Source organism: Cantharellus anzutake (genome assembly GCF_015039405.1).
Source record: "Cantharellus anzutake strain C23 chromosome Unknown EI90scaffold_2, whole genome shotgun sequence".
Taxonomy (NCBI): Eukaryota; Fungi; Basidiomycota; class Agaricomycetes; order Cantharellales; family Hydnaceae; genus Cantharellus; species Cantharellus anzutake.
In genome coordinates this window covers 510,509-523,310 of record NW_024066952.1, presented here as the reverse complement: position 1 = coordinate 523,310, position 12,802 = coordinate 510,509, and the positions used below count along the sequence as shown (strand labels likewise).

The window sequence follows — 12,802 nt, the reverse complement described above, 5'->3', positions numbered from 1 at the left end:
CACTAGAATCGCATTCGATATTCATTGGACCGCTTGAGAGATGTTTTGGTTGCGATTGGACATAGATATTGGCTCAAGTGACTTACAGCAAGAGACAAAAAAAACGGCCGATCAGATTTTGTTAAACATATCGGGAACAAGTCAGCTGTTCGATTATTTTAGGAAAATTTGAGCACTTATTACATATTGTGTCCCAATGACACTCCTCCGTGCCAAATATGGCTAGCCCGCATTTCCCGTTGTGCGACAATGGGCAAACACCTTAAACCCCCAGCCAGAGAGCTCTTGATTACCATGTCTGAGACTATGAGCACATCGCAAATTTCAGAAGCTATACAAGTGCCTGCACGCACTGTCCGGAAGATTCTTGCACACCCGGAAAGACATCAACGTGGCCCCCTCACTGAAACTCGCGGCCGACATCGCTGTCTGAATGTCCATTCTATCAATGTAGCTATCCACATATTGGATTCCACTGCCCTCTAACTCTTTGCTGTAGTTTCTAGATAGCCTCATTGAAATGAAGCCCGACCTCATGCTCTCTGAGCTCCGGACTGCTCTCATCAATGAGTTCCATATTGAAATCAGTGAGCGCACAATTTCCCGTGAAATGACGCGTCGCGATCTAACATACAAGAAGGTATTGAGTCACTTTCTAACTATGGCAATACCATTGATGTCTATTTCAGGTTCAGAGAATAGCTGCCGAGCGTGATGAAGGAAGACGCGCGGACTTCAGACAGTACATGGGGGGAAACTACCAAGCAGAACACCTAGTATTTGTAGATGAAACAGGTGTTAGCCGTCAGACAGGAACCCGGACTCATGGTTGGTCACCCCGTGGAGAGCGTGCCCGGCGTCGCGACTTCTTTATTCGCGGCATAAAGTATGTGATCCTAAGGTTTAGATGGCATATTATGAATTAACAACCACAATACTAGATATTCTGTCCTTCCAGCAATGTCACTGGAAGGTATTCTGCATTGCGACATTCAGGTCGGAGCATACACAAGCGAAGCATTTGATCATTTTATCGAAGCACTACTTACAAAAATGAATCCATTCCCTCAACCAAACTCGGTCCTCGTGATGGACAATGCCCCTATTCACAAATCCAACCATCTTGTACAAATGTGTGAGGATCGGTGAGTATCCTAATATTTATGTGGCATTATTATTCTAAACCTCAAATGGTGCAGCGGTGTCCGGGTGGAATTCCTCTGAACTCGGAAGTGCCGTCGACAGTGCCGACAGTGCCGACAGTGCCGACATACAACAAATCATGGGATGCGCTGTGGTCATGTAACGGATGAAGCAGCCATGCTTCACATGAGCTACAAAACTATTGAGTGGCACACGTGAAACAGGGTAAAAATACCTTCAACGCTGGAAGAGACCCCAGCAGAAGACGGGCAGTAGGCAGTTGCCATATAGGTCATGTGTGCTAAAACAGCGGTGTATTCTAATTCTAATTTGACCCTGATTTTGCTCCCGATTTGGATCATCACGAGACCCACCCGTGACGTTTAGCAAATTTTGATCGGCCGTTTTTTTTGTCTCTTGCTGTAGGCGAACGTACAACAATACTCACGCAAAATAATATTGCCATATGCGTGGATAAGCACTGGGTGCGCACTGGGAGTCGAAACAGAATAAACATAAACCGGTACAATTACAACAGTAGTCCGGGAACCCAAGAGGACGTAGAGACCTGCCAATAGAACAGATTGAACAGAAACAATAAAACGAAGGAAGCAGAGTACAAAACAAATGCAAAGCTGAACACGGCGCAGCGTATTGCAGCGTTGGTAGGAGTGGATGTGGGGAAGGTAGGCGCAGGGTTAAGTTGAGTGGCTCTCATTTTCTTGCGAATTTTGATCGCTTCCCTCTGCCATTACTTGGCTTGCCATTAAAGCGTTTTCGTCTCGGTTTGGTCGCATGCGAGATCTTATCAAGGCCAGAAACTGGTTGCGATGTCGGCGAATTGTCTCTCGACTTCACCTCCGAGTTAATGGTGCATTCTCTCCATCCCTCTTCTGAGCAATCGGATAATTCAGTCTCGTCATCATCGTCGAAGCCAAAAAAAGGCATCGCGTAATGCGGAACTAGCATGGGATTAACGACGAGTTTGATAGAAGGGACCCGGGACTGTTTAAGTTTGACGCCTTGTTGGTGCGCCAGTGCTTCCTCAAACCTGTCTTCCGGCATATGCTTCTTAATGAATGAAATTGGAGGAGATGGAGGACCCATTTCGTAGACGGTGCTGCAGCCGCGGGGAGTAGATGGAGTGGATTGAGGAAGCGTCGGGCACAAATCAGAGGATGAGGGAGAGATTGGTGAAGAGGAAGCTTCTTCAAGAATCATCCTGAGAAGTTGAGCAGTGCTCTTTGTGTCGGTCCAGTGAGGTGATGCCTTGCCGTCGCTGATAGCGACTGTTGGCGCGGAAGGGGAGACACTCAATCCTTTACCAGGGGCGGAAGAGGGGGACCTAGATTCAGCCGAAGCATCTCCACTTCTCTTGCCCAACGTCTTGAAGAACGAAGTTGTGATAGAGTTAAACATTTCAAGTCGTTACAGTGCAAGCGCAGGCACTGTGAGGCGTGAAGAGATGCAGTAGAGTGTCACTGCTAATTTATAGCTACTGAACCTTTGACACTAGACATAGGGCTTTTAGGCGAGATTTGAATGTGGACGAGATCACAATCGAGGACTAGTTCCCGGTCAGGAGAATGAGGCATCCGGAGCGGATCAGACCAAGCCCTTTCATAACTCGGTAAGCACAGCGGAGGTGAAGAGCAGATGCCAGCGAGTTGTCACTTGCGGCAAAGTCCGTATCGAGTGTTGAGTAGACTCGTCCGCCATTTTCCTAAATAGGCATGGTCACATGACCCCTTGGCCATTCATCCAAATTGGATGGGCCGTTTTTTTTTGCACCTTGCAATAATATGATAGTACTAATTACCTTGTTCCAAGGTCACTAGCACTACTCGCAATGCTCACAATTCGTGGGAATTCTGCCATTATATTACGATCGGTCTGCATCACGAACGGCTCGCTCACGTGCCGAACGAACCTACTTACTGAATTAGAGGGGATTACCCTGGACCAACTCAGAATCTCAACAGCTCAGAAGACACATCAATGCCTGCAACGCGAATATCAAGCACGCTATCCGGAGCTGCCAAGAGCGACTAAAGTTTCCCCCTTTCCTCTGGGAGGACATCCTTGCTAACCGATTGCTCGACTTTGGGTCCCTCGTTGAGGAGAGACATACGAGAACGATGCGGTATTTCGACAGCGTCGCAGTGCTTGGAATCGAAGTTCCAACTGGAGGACCATCCGTTAGTAAAACTAACTTACCAATTTAATGCAGTGGAACCTCTGTGTGCAAGAAATATCGTACAGCGGTTCACTGGACTTCTCCCCACCTGACTTCCTGATCTGCCATGAGTCAACAAGTCGCCCAACTGTCGCTCCAACCATAGATGTCGGTCATGTTACTCAAGCAGTTATGGAGCCTGAGCCTCTCTGGAGGAGCCCGCGCTGCATGCAATTCAATAATCTTACTCGGACGCCTTCTGCTTTGTGCGTTGAAGTTGTACCAGATGCCCCTGCTGCCGTTATCGCAACATTTCCGTGATCCTCGACAATTTATCTGACTTGGCGCCCAACATTCGGGTTGTCACAAGAAGGAACGGAGAGGGGATGTGGACTCTTTTGCCAAATCTTGGGGTGCGGAAGATGCTGATATTCTGGTTTGGAAAGATCCAAGTAAATTGGGTCTTGCTTTCTGGGTTCCCACACTGCGTGCGGTTTTCGTTAGTGATCTGGAGCTCGGCAATGACGGAGAGCTCGGATTCGTCAGGGGTGGGGAGGTAGATGAGTCAACCAGATGCGTTTTTTACGCTCTAGGTACCTTTCCCACATGCAACCCACATGTGTGCAACTCTCAAAATGCACGCCTGTGTTGATTAGGCCATACTCATGCGGTATTCATGTATGTTCACGCCTAGAAACTAGTGTTAACATGCCCTAGTCCTTCCCCACGCGCTAAAGCATTCTGGGCGTATACTGGTACCCTCTAGCTTTTCCCACCACTTCTCAGACGCGCGCTAGTACTTACAACCATAAACTCCCTCTTGTCAGCAGCTGCACAGATGGTGGTTCATCATCGAAGTGCCTATTCTCCGGTCCAGCTTTTTCGCCTGTAAAGCACCAAAAATAAGGTGGGAATATATGGTTCACTCCATCCAATGACCTTCACCGCTGAGTATTCTCTATCAGCCATATAGTTTTGCGCAAACGATAACTATTTTTTACATGATTCAACTCCACGTCATCATTCCACTCAGTTCATGTTATCCTTGACAATTTTCTTGCATGCTTTGATTCGACTTAGAATGTTTATCTATGTCATTTAATTACTGGTTCAACTCACGTCTATATCTGCCAGCTGTGAGCGCCATAAGAAAACAACTGGTCAGCAGCGCCCATGTGATCCACAAGCAAGGTCGGGGTTGCGAAACAACCTTTCGAGTGCTTCATATTAAGATATATTACAACAACCAGAACCCAAAGTAATATATAAACGTTGGCGCGCCCCCTCTCTCCAAAATAAGTAGACCCAAAGTGATGGACGAGCAATGATATCGTTATCTCCGCACACATCTCTTGACGTAACACTCATGAGGTCTCGGAAGATTGGATATGTTCCACAATCTTCGCCGCGACAGCCATGCCATCAATACGAATATTGTTCCCCTGGAAGCCACCCCCCATATACACGGATGGCAATTCACGATGCCCAAAGTATCTGCAACTCAGATGTTAACCAACTTAACGCTCAAGCTTAGACGAACTCACTTGTTGCCCCACCAACCATAATATTCAATGCCAAGTTGTCTCACTGTGGCGTGGCAGGCGACGGATTGAGCAATCAGTGTCATTGTATGTAAAGAAGGGACGCACTCGGATATTCATAATCAGTGGAAAACCCATCTTGAGCAAAGAACTCCATTAGCACGGGTTTTCGTCGGGGGTCCATCCAGACCGCATGGGTCAAACCGTTGCCATGAACACCGAGCATCACCTAGGAAAATCCGAATTGACTTCAGGACTCCGAAGAAAAGACGATGTGCATACGGTCGTTCGAACGGCAAGCGAAAGTTGCTCCCTCTCGCTGAGTTCTTCCACATTCACAATATTAACTTCATATCCATGGTTTCGATGCAAATCCCCGAGTGCTTTGACCAGAACCTTGTGATCATCGGGATGAAGCATACGCCGATTCCAATCTTGCCGTGAAATATAGGTGATCACGGGGACGGTTGACGCAGTTGGCGACTCCATAGCGCGAAATTTGCCAAGGAACTGGAGCAACGCTCGTCGCACCGGCGACCACCACAGCGGGCCTGGGCTGCCGGGGAGCGTGAACGCGGGAGCAACGTACTTGTAAAGTCCATTCCACTCGGGTGCATGTTCAGCAGAGACACGATCGGCGATCACGACCCGATCAAAAATGAAGGGTCGGTCGGTCTGGCTGCGATCAGCCCAAGTGTCAGAAAACTCGAAACTCATAGTGGGAAATATGGTTTGAGGTATGAGAGAACTGAGTCCGCTATAATCATCGAACTCCAATTTCTTCACTCTAGGGAACAAGAACCGACGGGGTGCGGCCAGAGTTGTATTGCCGTCTGCCTGGATGTTGAGGTCGAGGACAGAATATGTCCTCCACAAGCCAAAGAGGATTTCTGCGACGAAGTGATAATAGTGCGAAACGACTAGCAATCCGTTGTTGGTCAACATAACAAACACGTCCGGAATGTAAATACGAACATTGTGGATTATCATTACACAGAAAGGTAACCCCTTCTAGACGGCTGGCATGAGGGCCAATGATTCTCAGCGCTTCGGCTGGGGTGACGATTCGAATCTCTTTCGAGGTAGGATCCTTGGCTGCCCAACTGGCTGGATCACTCAACATTGGTGCACCTGTCGAGAACATATGGTAGGGATCTAAGAAGGAAGACGGGTCTTCCGTGACAATATATAGTGTGCCGTTCCTTATTATGACGTTGTCTAACAACGACCATCCTGTGGAAGGTATCATGAGCACAATTGACAAAGGAAAAACGAGAGAAACATACCACCAGCCTGCGCAATTTTCTGTGTCAGAGGAATATCTTCACCCCATATGCGCAGTGACTGAATTGCAGACGTCTCAGGTGCCTTGAACGTAACTTGAGAATCTTGAACAGGTGGCCCATAAACCTCCTCGTCAGTAACGGAGGTTGTTAGACGAAATGTTTTGTCGCTGAGAGATGTTGTGTTAGACTCGGTCTCGTCTCCTCCTACGAAGAGCCAATATGCGAGCCCGAGGAGGACCGCAATGTAGATTATCCCTCGCCGGCTTGAGGTGAAAATTGTAGCCAAACGCGTAATAAAGCGTCCGCCAGACCCTCTCATCCGTACTTTCTCTCTTGGGCGCTTTCGAATGTCGGACATTATTCAATACGGGTGCAGGCGCCGCTGAACCAGAACCAGAACCAGAATCAGAATCAGAATCACGAGAGGTCTATGAGAGGGATTGGTAGAGGAGCGAACCGTGTCAGCAGACGATGAAATGGATTCTAGGAATTGACAAGTCCATACACTAGGCCGAGCCCGAGCGAAGGGGGTTGGGGGTGGTTTGGGGAAAACCAGTCAAGATCTTCCGAGTTGCGGTCTGAGCACGTGTCAGGTCCAGATTTGTATGTGAGGTTAACCGTCGATCGTTTCATCAAATTGGTAATGTCTTTCTACTCCAAGGTTTGTTCTACCGTCGCGCACCTTTATTAAGCCATTGCGGGTGTTCTTTCCCCTTCCTTTTGGCCGCCATGGACACGCTACGTTAATTGTGTATGGCCCATTGACCCTTACCCAATGCTTTCCTACATTCCACTACACGCTTTGTCCGATTTAAAGAATAAATATTACTTGCTATGTCGTATCGAACGATTGCTGTTATGTTGCCTTCGCAAAGATATGCATAATTAACTTCTAACCGATCCACTCATTTCTCACTTCGGCCTTCAGCGCAATCTCTTTGATTATGCATACCTACACAGATTGGACTTTGCTTCCTTACATACTTGCGTTTGATGCAGCATATTGTCCTTTCTTGCCGCCGCACAACACCTAAGTTGAGATCAATTACGTGCTCGTTTGTTCACTCACATCGTCGCCGATTCTCCCTGTGACTTTGGCCTTGACGCTGACTCTCCGGATCCTGCCCGACCACGCTGTCGCGCGCTTCCCTTATCTGCTGCACAACTAAACGTCCATCAAACCAAATCCCTTTCCGCTGTTGCATCCGCCGATCTCCGCAGCGCATGTCTTCGTAGGTCCGTAGCACAGTACAATTTGCTTGTTGAATCTGACGCGGATGTACAATTCGTCGCAGCATTCTTCACCTGGCATCGCAATCTGGCCCAACGCCTAAAGTTGATGCTTGCCAACAATACTACTCCCACTGGCTCTCCACTTTGGTCTGCGCGGCATGCAAGGCGAAAAGAGTAGCAGGCTATGCTGGTTCCCCAGTTATTCAGTACATATACAGCGCTCGTTGCTGTATCGCTTTATAGCACCGAGCAAAATACTCCTGACCCGGGAGTAGGCACGTCACCAGCCTCTATTAGTATAGAACCTGGGAGGGGGTGGAGGAAGGAAACAGGAGAGAAGGTACGGAATGAAAAAACTACGACGGGAAAAAGATGTGGTGGGGGGAGTATGGCGAGGCCGGTAATCACGAAAAGAAGCTGCAAATAATTTGGGGGAAAGCAAAAAAAAAAAACTGGGCCGGAAAAATCCGTCGTGATGGTTTGTGGTTAATGCCATGACATCCGCGAGTCATCCGCTAACTGGCCTTCTACTGGCACTTGGGAAGTGAATGATTAAACTAGTATTGGAAACACAGAAGCATACGTGTTGCCTTAAAGTGATGGAATGGCAGTGTGAGCCCGTGTGAGGCCAGCGGGCATATTTTGTCTGCTGCTCCATTATTCTAGGCAGGACTCGATCCAGCCTCTATGACTCCGTGACATTATGCAGAGCCTCATCCCTTCCTCCCCTTTCTTTTTGCCTTTCTCCTCGGTCTTCCAGGCGTATCACGGTCGAGACCAAGGTACTCCTCAGACTACAAGCAGTACTCACACTTCACGAAGTTCCAAGTTTAGTACATCACAAAATAGTCGTGGTTAAGTTTTGGATGGTTCGTAAACAATCTCCATAGCATCTGAACGGCCAATCGTGCACACCCATCATCTAGGGGTTTCCAAGCTAAGTTTTCCCGCTCTAAGACTGGTTCCTTTCTTGGCATTTCTCCCTGCCTTGCCATTGTCCGCATCCCAAGTCCGAACGATAAGATCTTCATCACGGACGTACTGAATGCTGTGCCTGTTCAATGATGCATGAGTAAGCCCGCAGCGGTCAAGAGCACTTGGTTCGCTTACTTCGCTTTCAAGTGAGATCTGAGACCATTGAAAGAGAGGAGCATCCGGTTCTTTCTTCGGAGAAATAGTGAACAGTGCTTGCATTCGTACTTCTTCATATCAGCTTGCTTCTTCAGAGCACCGTCACGACGTCCCTTGATGAGACGTGCAACTGTGCCCCGATTAGCATTGGAGAAAGTAGGGATTACTTGGCTCAGCACATCCAAGTCAGTGACAAGCACCAATTTGAGATCGTCCGGATGACGACGACCATGCTGTATCTGACGATATAAAGCACCTTAAGGTACCGTGTACCCCACAGAGCGGTCTGACTCACCACATCCCGAATAGAGAGATATATTGGTTGGCCAGCATTGCAAGTTAAACATTCGAAAATTAACCTCTTTCTTCGTTCTTCCAGTTGGTTCTTTACAGAGGGCTTTGAAGCCTCTATCCCTGCAGCATCCAAAGCCAAATGCATTACTCGGGTCGCTTGAGAATCAGGAAAGAACCTGTCAATGCTCCAAGTTTTTGATTTATGCCGGCACCGGTGTGCGCAAACTGCACGCAAATCCATCCCAACGCATTCGGAGCCGAACGTTGGTGCAAAGGCTTCGAGTGAAAGGCGGCCGCCTGCTTCCGACACGACTGCTGCTGGCTCTTCCTTCGCACACGCGCAAGCAAAGAGAGCAGTAGGGTTATCAGCTGGATGAAGCGCGTTCACGGTATTGTTCCTGAGGTTCTTGACCAGAGTCTTGTTATCTTCGCTGAGGATGAGAGCTAATCGATCTTTTGTTTTGGTAACCCAGGACTCGATTTGTTGATCTACCAATCGCCTCACGGTTCCAAGCTTGTCATAAAGGTCTCTCTTGATCCTTGCAAAGTCCCTCTCACACGACTCGCTTGTGCTCATCGAGAAGCTTTTGGAGAGAAAAGCTGAGATCACCGGTAGGGAAAGGAACTCTGAGAGCGGTGGAACAATTTGGGTGTCGGAGCAATATTCTGGGAGAGACGTACTCCCTTCACCAGCGCCTGTCGATCGGTGTCCGCTTGTCGCCTCAGCGATGAGCCAATTGTGATACTTCTCCAGCTCCATCCGCATCGTCTGGCGAGTGTGCTCAGCTGCCTCGTTCATCCGACGTTTGTTTAATTTTGCAGTCTCAATCAGGATTTCTGCTACATTGTCGTTCCACACTGCAGAAATAACCATAAAATTCACGTTCCGGATTTTCAATGAAGGTACACATACACTTGTTTGTGAGCTTGATTCCCAGTCTTAATGCGCGTGATCGAAGTTCTAAGAGTGTTGGGGAATTAACAATATCTCGACGGTCCACATTCAATTCGTCCGCTTTGTTTTTCCAGCTAATTCCAAGCGATGGGAAATATCAGGTACCAAAGCAATGCGTTTAGAATAACGTGCTCACAACGTGTCGTTAAACGACTTGATACCTACTCGGTAATCGTCGTATCTATTCCTCCAATCCTGGAGGATGACGTCCCACTGAAAACGACAAATTGTCAGTCAACAATAAGCCTCGATCTAAATGCAAGGGCATACAGCCATTATTCTCTGAAAACGTATTTGGCCTTGGCCATCAGCATCCTGCGAAGCGGAGGAAGACCAATGTGAATCGGAACAATACGATCCAGGGAATGAACCATACAGATCGCAAGAATTCGGCGAGTTCTGGATTCCCCTCCGCTTCTGAAATCTGCCCCACGATCCTCCTGTACGTCTCATCGGTAACCCATTTCCCATGTTCGAAAGATGGTCTGCCTTTAATAGAGGCTTAGTTGCAATGAAAACCCTTGGCTCGAAGTCACACGCTAACCGAAGGGCCTAAATTTCCCGAGGAAGTCGGCATAATGAGGCACGGTTCCCCAAATTTTCTGTAAAGGCAGGGTCGAAGGAGGGAACCTTATCTCTGGCTTTGTACGCAACCTGAATTGAAAGAGTAATGAATGTCAATGTCATTTCCCGTCGCATTGCAACACACCCCTCTGCAGACGATCGGCAGGGAGCCTAAGCAACACGCCACTTGCATGAACTTCCGAATGGGAGTGAGGAATTGCACTCTCACCTTGAAACAAACACGCCTCCTGATGGCATAGGAAACGTGTGGACGGTGCGTCTTCTCCTTGCAGACCTAGTGGAAATGGACGCTTTTAAAGAATCCAAACTCGCCGATGAGACAATTAACTAACATCACATTTGCCAACGTCGAAGACAAGAGCAGCATAAGCTGGCTCGGTGAGTTGTGGCGGAGGGTCGGGCAGAGGGTCTGGCAGTGGGTCTGGTGGTGGGACCGGCTCTGCGTCCCATGTAACCGACCCATCCTCAACTCTCCAGCAATTTTCCGCGCGTGCAAAACGCCAGATGAAGGAAGCAGAAGGATGAACGAGTGTGTAACACAGCCAGGCATTTGTCCTCGCAACAGATAGAATGTCTCGAGGGTGCAGATACGAGAAAATCTCAGCAAGAAGTTCGAATGGGAGCCCCGGTAAAGTAAGAAGGGAAGGCCGGGGCAAGTGGGGAGGGAAGATCGGATTTCTGTGATGATAGAACGAGGACCTACGCCTCTTCCCTCTTTGCCGCTGAACTAATAGTTTATCCCCCATGCCTCTGAGTCCCTCGCCAGGACCATCGTCATCGTCATGCTTTCGCTTTCCTTTCTGAACCATTGATTCTGCTGAAGGAAAACTGTCATTCTGGGGACCCGCATAGTATGGGGCAACGAACCGTGGATAGGGGATGTCACGGGGCGAGAGATCATCACTCCTTGAAGAGTGCCTGGAGGGCTAGACGATGCGTCTGGGCTTGCTATTGGACACATATGTTCCCACTGTCTGGCTCGTGCGAAGCGACGACAGTGGCTGTGCTTTCTGCTTCTCAACATCGTAGAAGATATAGAACGCCCTGGTTGGTTGGTTCGCACTTGCGCCCACAAGGGACTATAAGGGGTCCTAAGCTCTACATTAGCCACCTATAATCTCATCACTTTGAGCCCCTCTTGTCTCGGAAACCATGTCAAAGGACCCATATCACGCTGTGCAGGCAGAAATACAGAGTTCATTGCAAACTGCTTCCAATTTGAGGGCCTCCTACATTAGAATTCGCAGCACTGCTGGCGGAAGGGAAACTGAAGAAGTGATATGGACGAGAGACGAGGTGCGCAGCGCTCTCCTTTCCTACCAACTGGACATTTCGCTTGTCTCAACCCACTATGATTACACCTATTTACGATATTTCCCTGGTCGTTAGCTCAAAGGGACTTTGGCTGCTCTCGAGGCTGACCTTGAGGACTTGGAAGGATCCGTCAAGTTTGTCATCATGTTATCCCTACATGTCTCTTCTGACTCACCCCTTCCTCCCATCCCATCCGTCTTTGCTCACATTTCCCGGAAATATAGAATGGTGGAGGAAACTGGTCCTCGGTTGTTCGGTCTGGAAGAAGAAGAAGTGATGTCCAGGCGACGATATGTAAATCAAGTTAAGCAAGAGCTCGAGGTGCGTCAATGCAGTCTTCTTTTTCGGTAGATTGGGTTAAATCGAACGTCCATTGTTTCCAGAATATTCGGTCTGAGCTGCTTCCCCCTCAGGTGGGTTCACTTGGTTGTCTTCTCTACATAACTGACGGCATGGCAGCAACATGCGACAGCTAGAAGATCTGGGCCCCAACGAACGCCAAACTATGGGGTCCCTCCGAGCCAGGATACTCCCAGCACTCCGATAGATGAAGAATCGACGTGGTCTAGAGAGGAACAACAGGTATGAAAAGTCTGCATCACAACTAAATTTACCAATGCTGCGCAAAGATGATGTTGCACCAACAAGACAAAACACTATCATCGATATCAGGATCCCTCAACACCCTAGCTCAACAGGCAGGGCTCATTGGGCAGGAAACCGAGGAGCAGAACGAGTTAGCTCACTGCGCCATTCAATGTATCCGTAGTTGATGTTTCGATTTCAGATTGTTGGACGACCTTGGACAGAACGTCGATCGTACAGATACTAAGCTAGGAGGAGCAATGAAGAGGATACAGAAATTTATACGGGATACTGAAGGTCAGCACCACAATTGAAATATTTCGATGATCGAATGATAATTATTCCCTCTGACCAGAGACGAGATCTGGGTGGTGCATCGCTATTTTAATCGTAGTCCTTATTTTACTGGGTCTGGCTGTGATGCTGGTGTAATAATGTAGTTTCCGCGGCTTCAAGGCCACGATTTTAACTTTCGGCTCATTTCGGCTTTCAAATAATGTCGGGCGAACATTTTTCGGGACTAGGAGTACTTATTGGACGTGATAAAACAATCATTGGT

General features: G+C 48.3%; 4 protein-coding genes across 5 annotated transcripts; 1 reads left to right on the top strand and 3 right to left on the bottom strand.

The window, feature by feature from the left end:
* Nucleotides 1-1,606: 1,606 nt before the first annotated feature.
* EI90DRAFT_3030054 (uncharacterized protein) lies at nucleotides 1,607-2,828 on the bottom strand (the record flags this gene model as incomplete). Its single annotated transcript, XM_039058182.1, has 1 exon — nucleotides 1,607-2,828. A coding segment is annotated over exon 1 (697 nt), but the record flags the coding sequence as incomplete, so codon positions are not given.
* Nucleotides 2,829-4,683: 1,855 nt separating this feature from the next.
* On the bottom strand, nucleotides 4,684-6,109 carry EI90DRAFT_2902602 (uncharacterized protein; the record flags this gene model as incomplete). The annotated part of the gene is made up of 5 exons (XM_039054099.1): nucleotides 4,684-4,813; nucleotides 4,864-4,906; nucleotides 4,969-5,089; nucleotides 5,143-5,780; nucleotides 5,836-6,109. The coding sequence occupies 5 exons, from the start codon at nucleotides 6,107-6,109 to the stop codon at nucleotides 4,684-4,686; spliced, it is 1,206 nt and encodes a 401-aa protein (XP_038923186.1).
* A 1,942-nt stretch (nucleotides 6,110-8,051) lies between these two features.
* On the bottom strand, nucleotides 8,052-11,204 carry EI90DRAFT_780959 (uncharacterized protein). 2 transcript variants are annotated; one of them, XM_039068037.1, is made up of 7 exons: nucleotides 10,136-10,176; nucleotides 10,030-10,074; nucleotides 9,896-9,972; nucleotides 9,718-9,833; nucleotides 8,806-9,662; nucleotides 8,490-8,749; nucleotides 8,052-8,433 (listed from the first exon to the last, which is right to left on the bottom strand). In XM_039068037.1, the coding sequence occupies exons 2-7, from the start codon at nucleotides 10,033-10,035 to the stop codon at nucleotides 8,298-8,300; spliced, it is 1,452 nt and encodes a 483-aa protein (XP_038923185.1). In that variant the 5' UTR covers nucleotides 10,036-10,074; nucleotides 10,136-10,176; the 3' UTR covers nucleotides 8,052-8,297. The 2 variants fall into 2 exon arrangements, with proteins under 2 accessions (XP_038923185.1, XP_038923184.1); XM_039068036.1 differs by lacking the exons at nucleotides 8,052-8,433; nucleotides 8,490-8,749; nucleotides 8,806-9,662 and adding exons at nucleotides 10,304-10,413; nucleotides 10,469-10,494; nucleotides 10,553-10,618; nucleotides 10,677-11,204 and having other exon boundaries at nucleotides 9,804-9,833; nucleotides 9,896-10,074; nucleotides 10,136-10,248.
* Nucleotides 11,205-11,377: 173 nt separating this feature from the next.
* On the top strand, nucleotides 11,378-12,394 carry EI90DRAFT_3030042 (t-SNARE). Its single transcript, XM_039058181.1, has 6 exons — nucleotides 11,378-11,399; nucleotides 11,452-11,640; nucleotides 11,734-11,792; nucleotides 11,883-11,979; nucleotides 12,042-12,071; nucleotides 12,118-12,394. Exons 2-6 carry the CDS (start codon nucleotides 11,497-11,499, stop codon nucleotides 12,244-12,246), a joined length of 459 nt encoding a protein of 152 aa, XP_038923183.1. The 5' UTR covers nucleotides 11,378-11,399; nucleotides 11,452-11,496; the 3' UTR covers nucleotides 12,247-12,394.
* Nucleotides 12,395-12,802: the final 408 nt, after the last annotated feature.

Bases quoted from the DNA above. Each gene is read 5' to 3' on its own strand.
- EI90DRAFT_780959 (XM_039068037.1), bottom strand. The intron at 9,663-9,717 runs GTATGTGTACCT...TTATTTCTGCAG, and splicing joins AATCAAGCTCACAAACAAGT to TGTGGAACGACAATGTAGCA. The intron at 8,750-8,805 runs GTGAGTCAGACC...TTATATCGTCAG, and splicing joins ATCTCTCTATTCGGGATGTG to ATACAGCATGGTCGTCGTCA.
- EI90DRAFT_3030042 (XM_039058181.1), top strand. From the start codon at position 11,497: ATGTCAAAGGACCCATATCACGCTGTGCAGGCAGAAATACAGAGTTCA. The intron at 11,641-11,733 runs GTGCGCAGCGCT...CCTGGTCGTTAG, and splicing joins TGATATGGACGAGAGACGAG to CTCAAAGGGACTTTGGCTGC. The intron at 12,072-12,117 runs GTGGGTTCACTT...ACGGCATGGCAG, and splicing joins CTGAGCTGCTTCCCCCTCAG to CAACATGCGACAGCTAGAAG.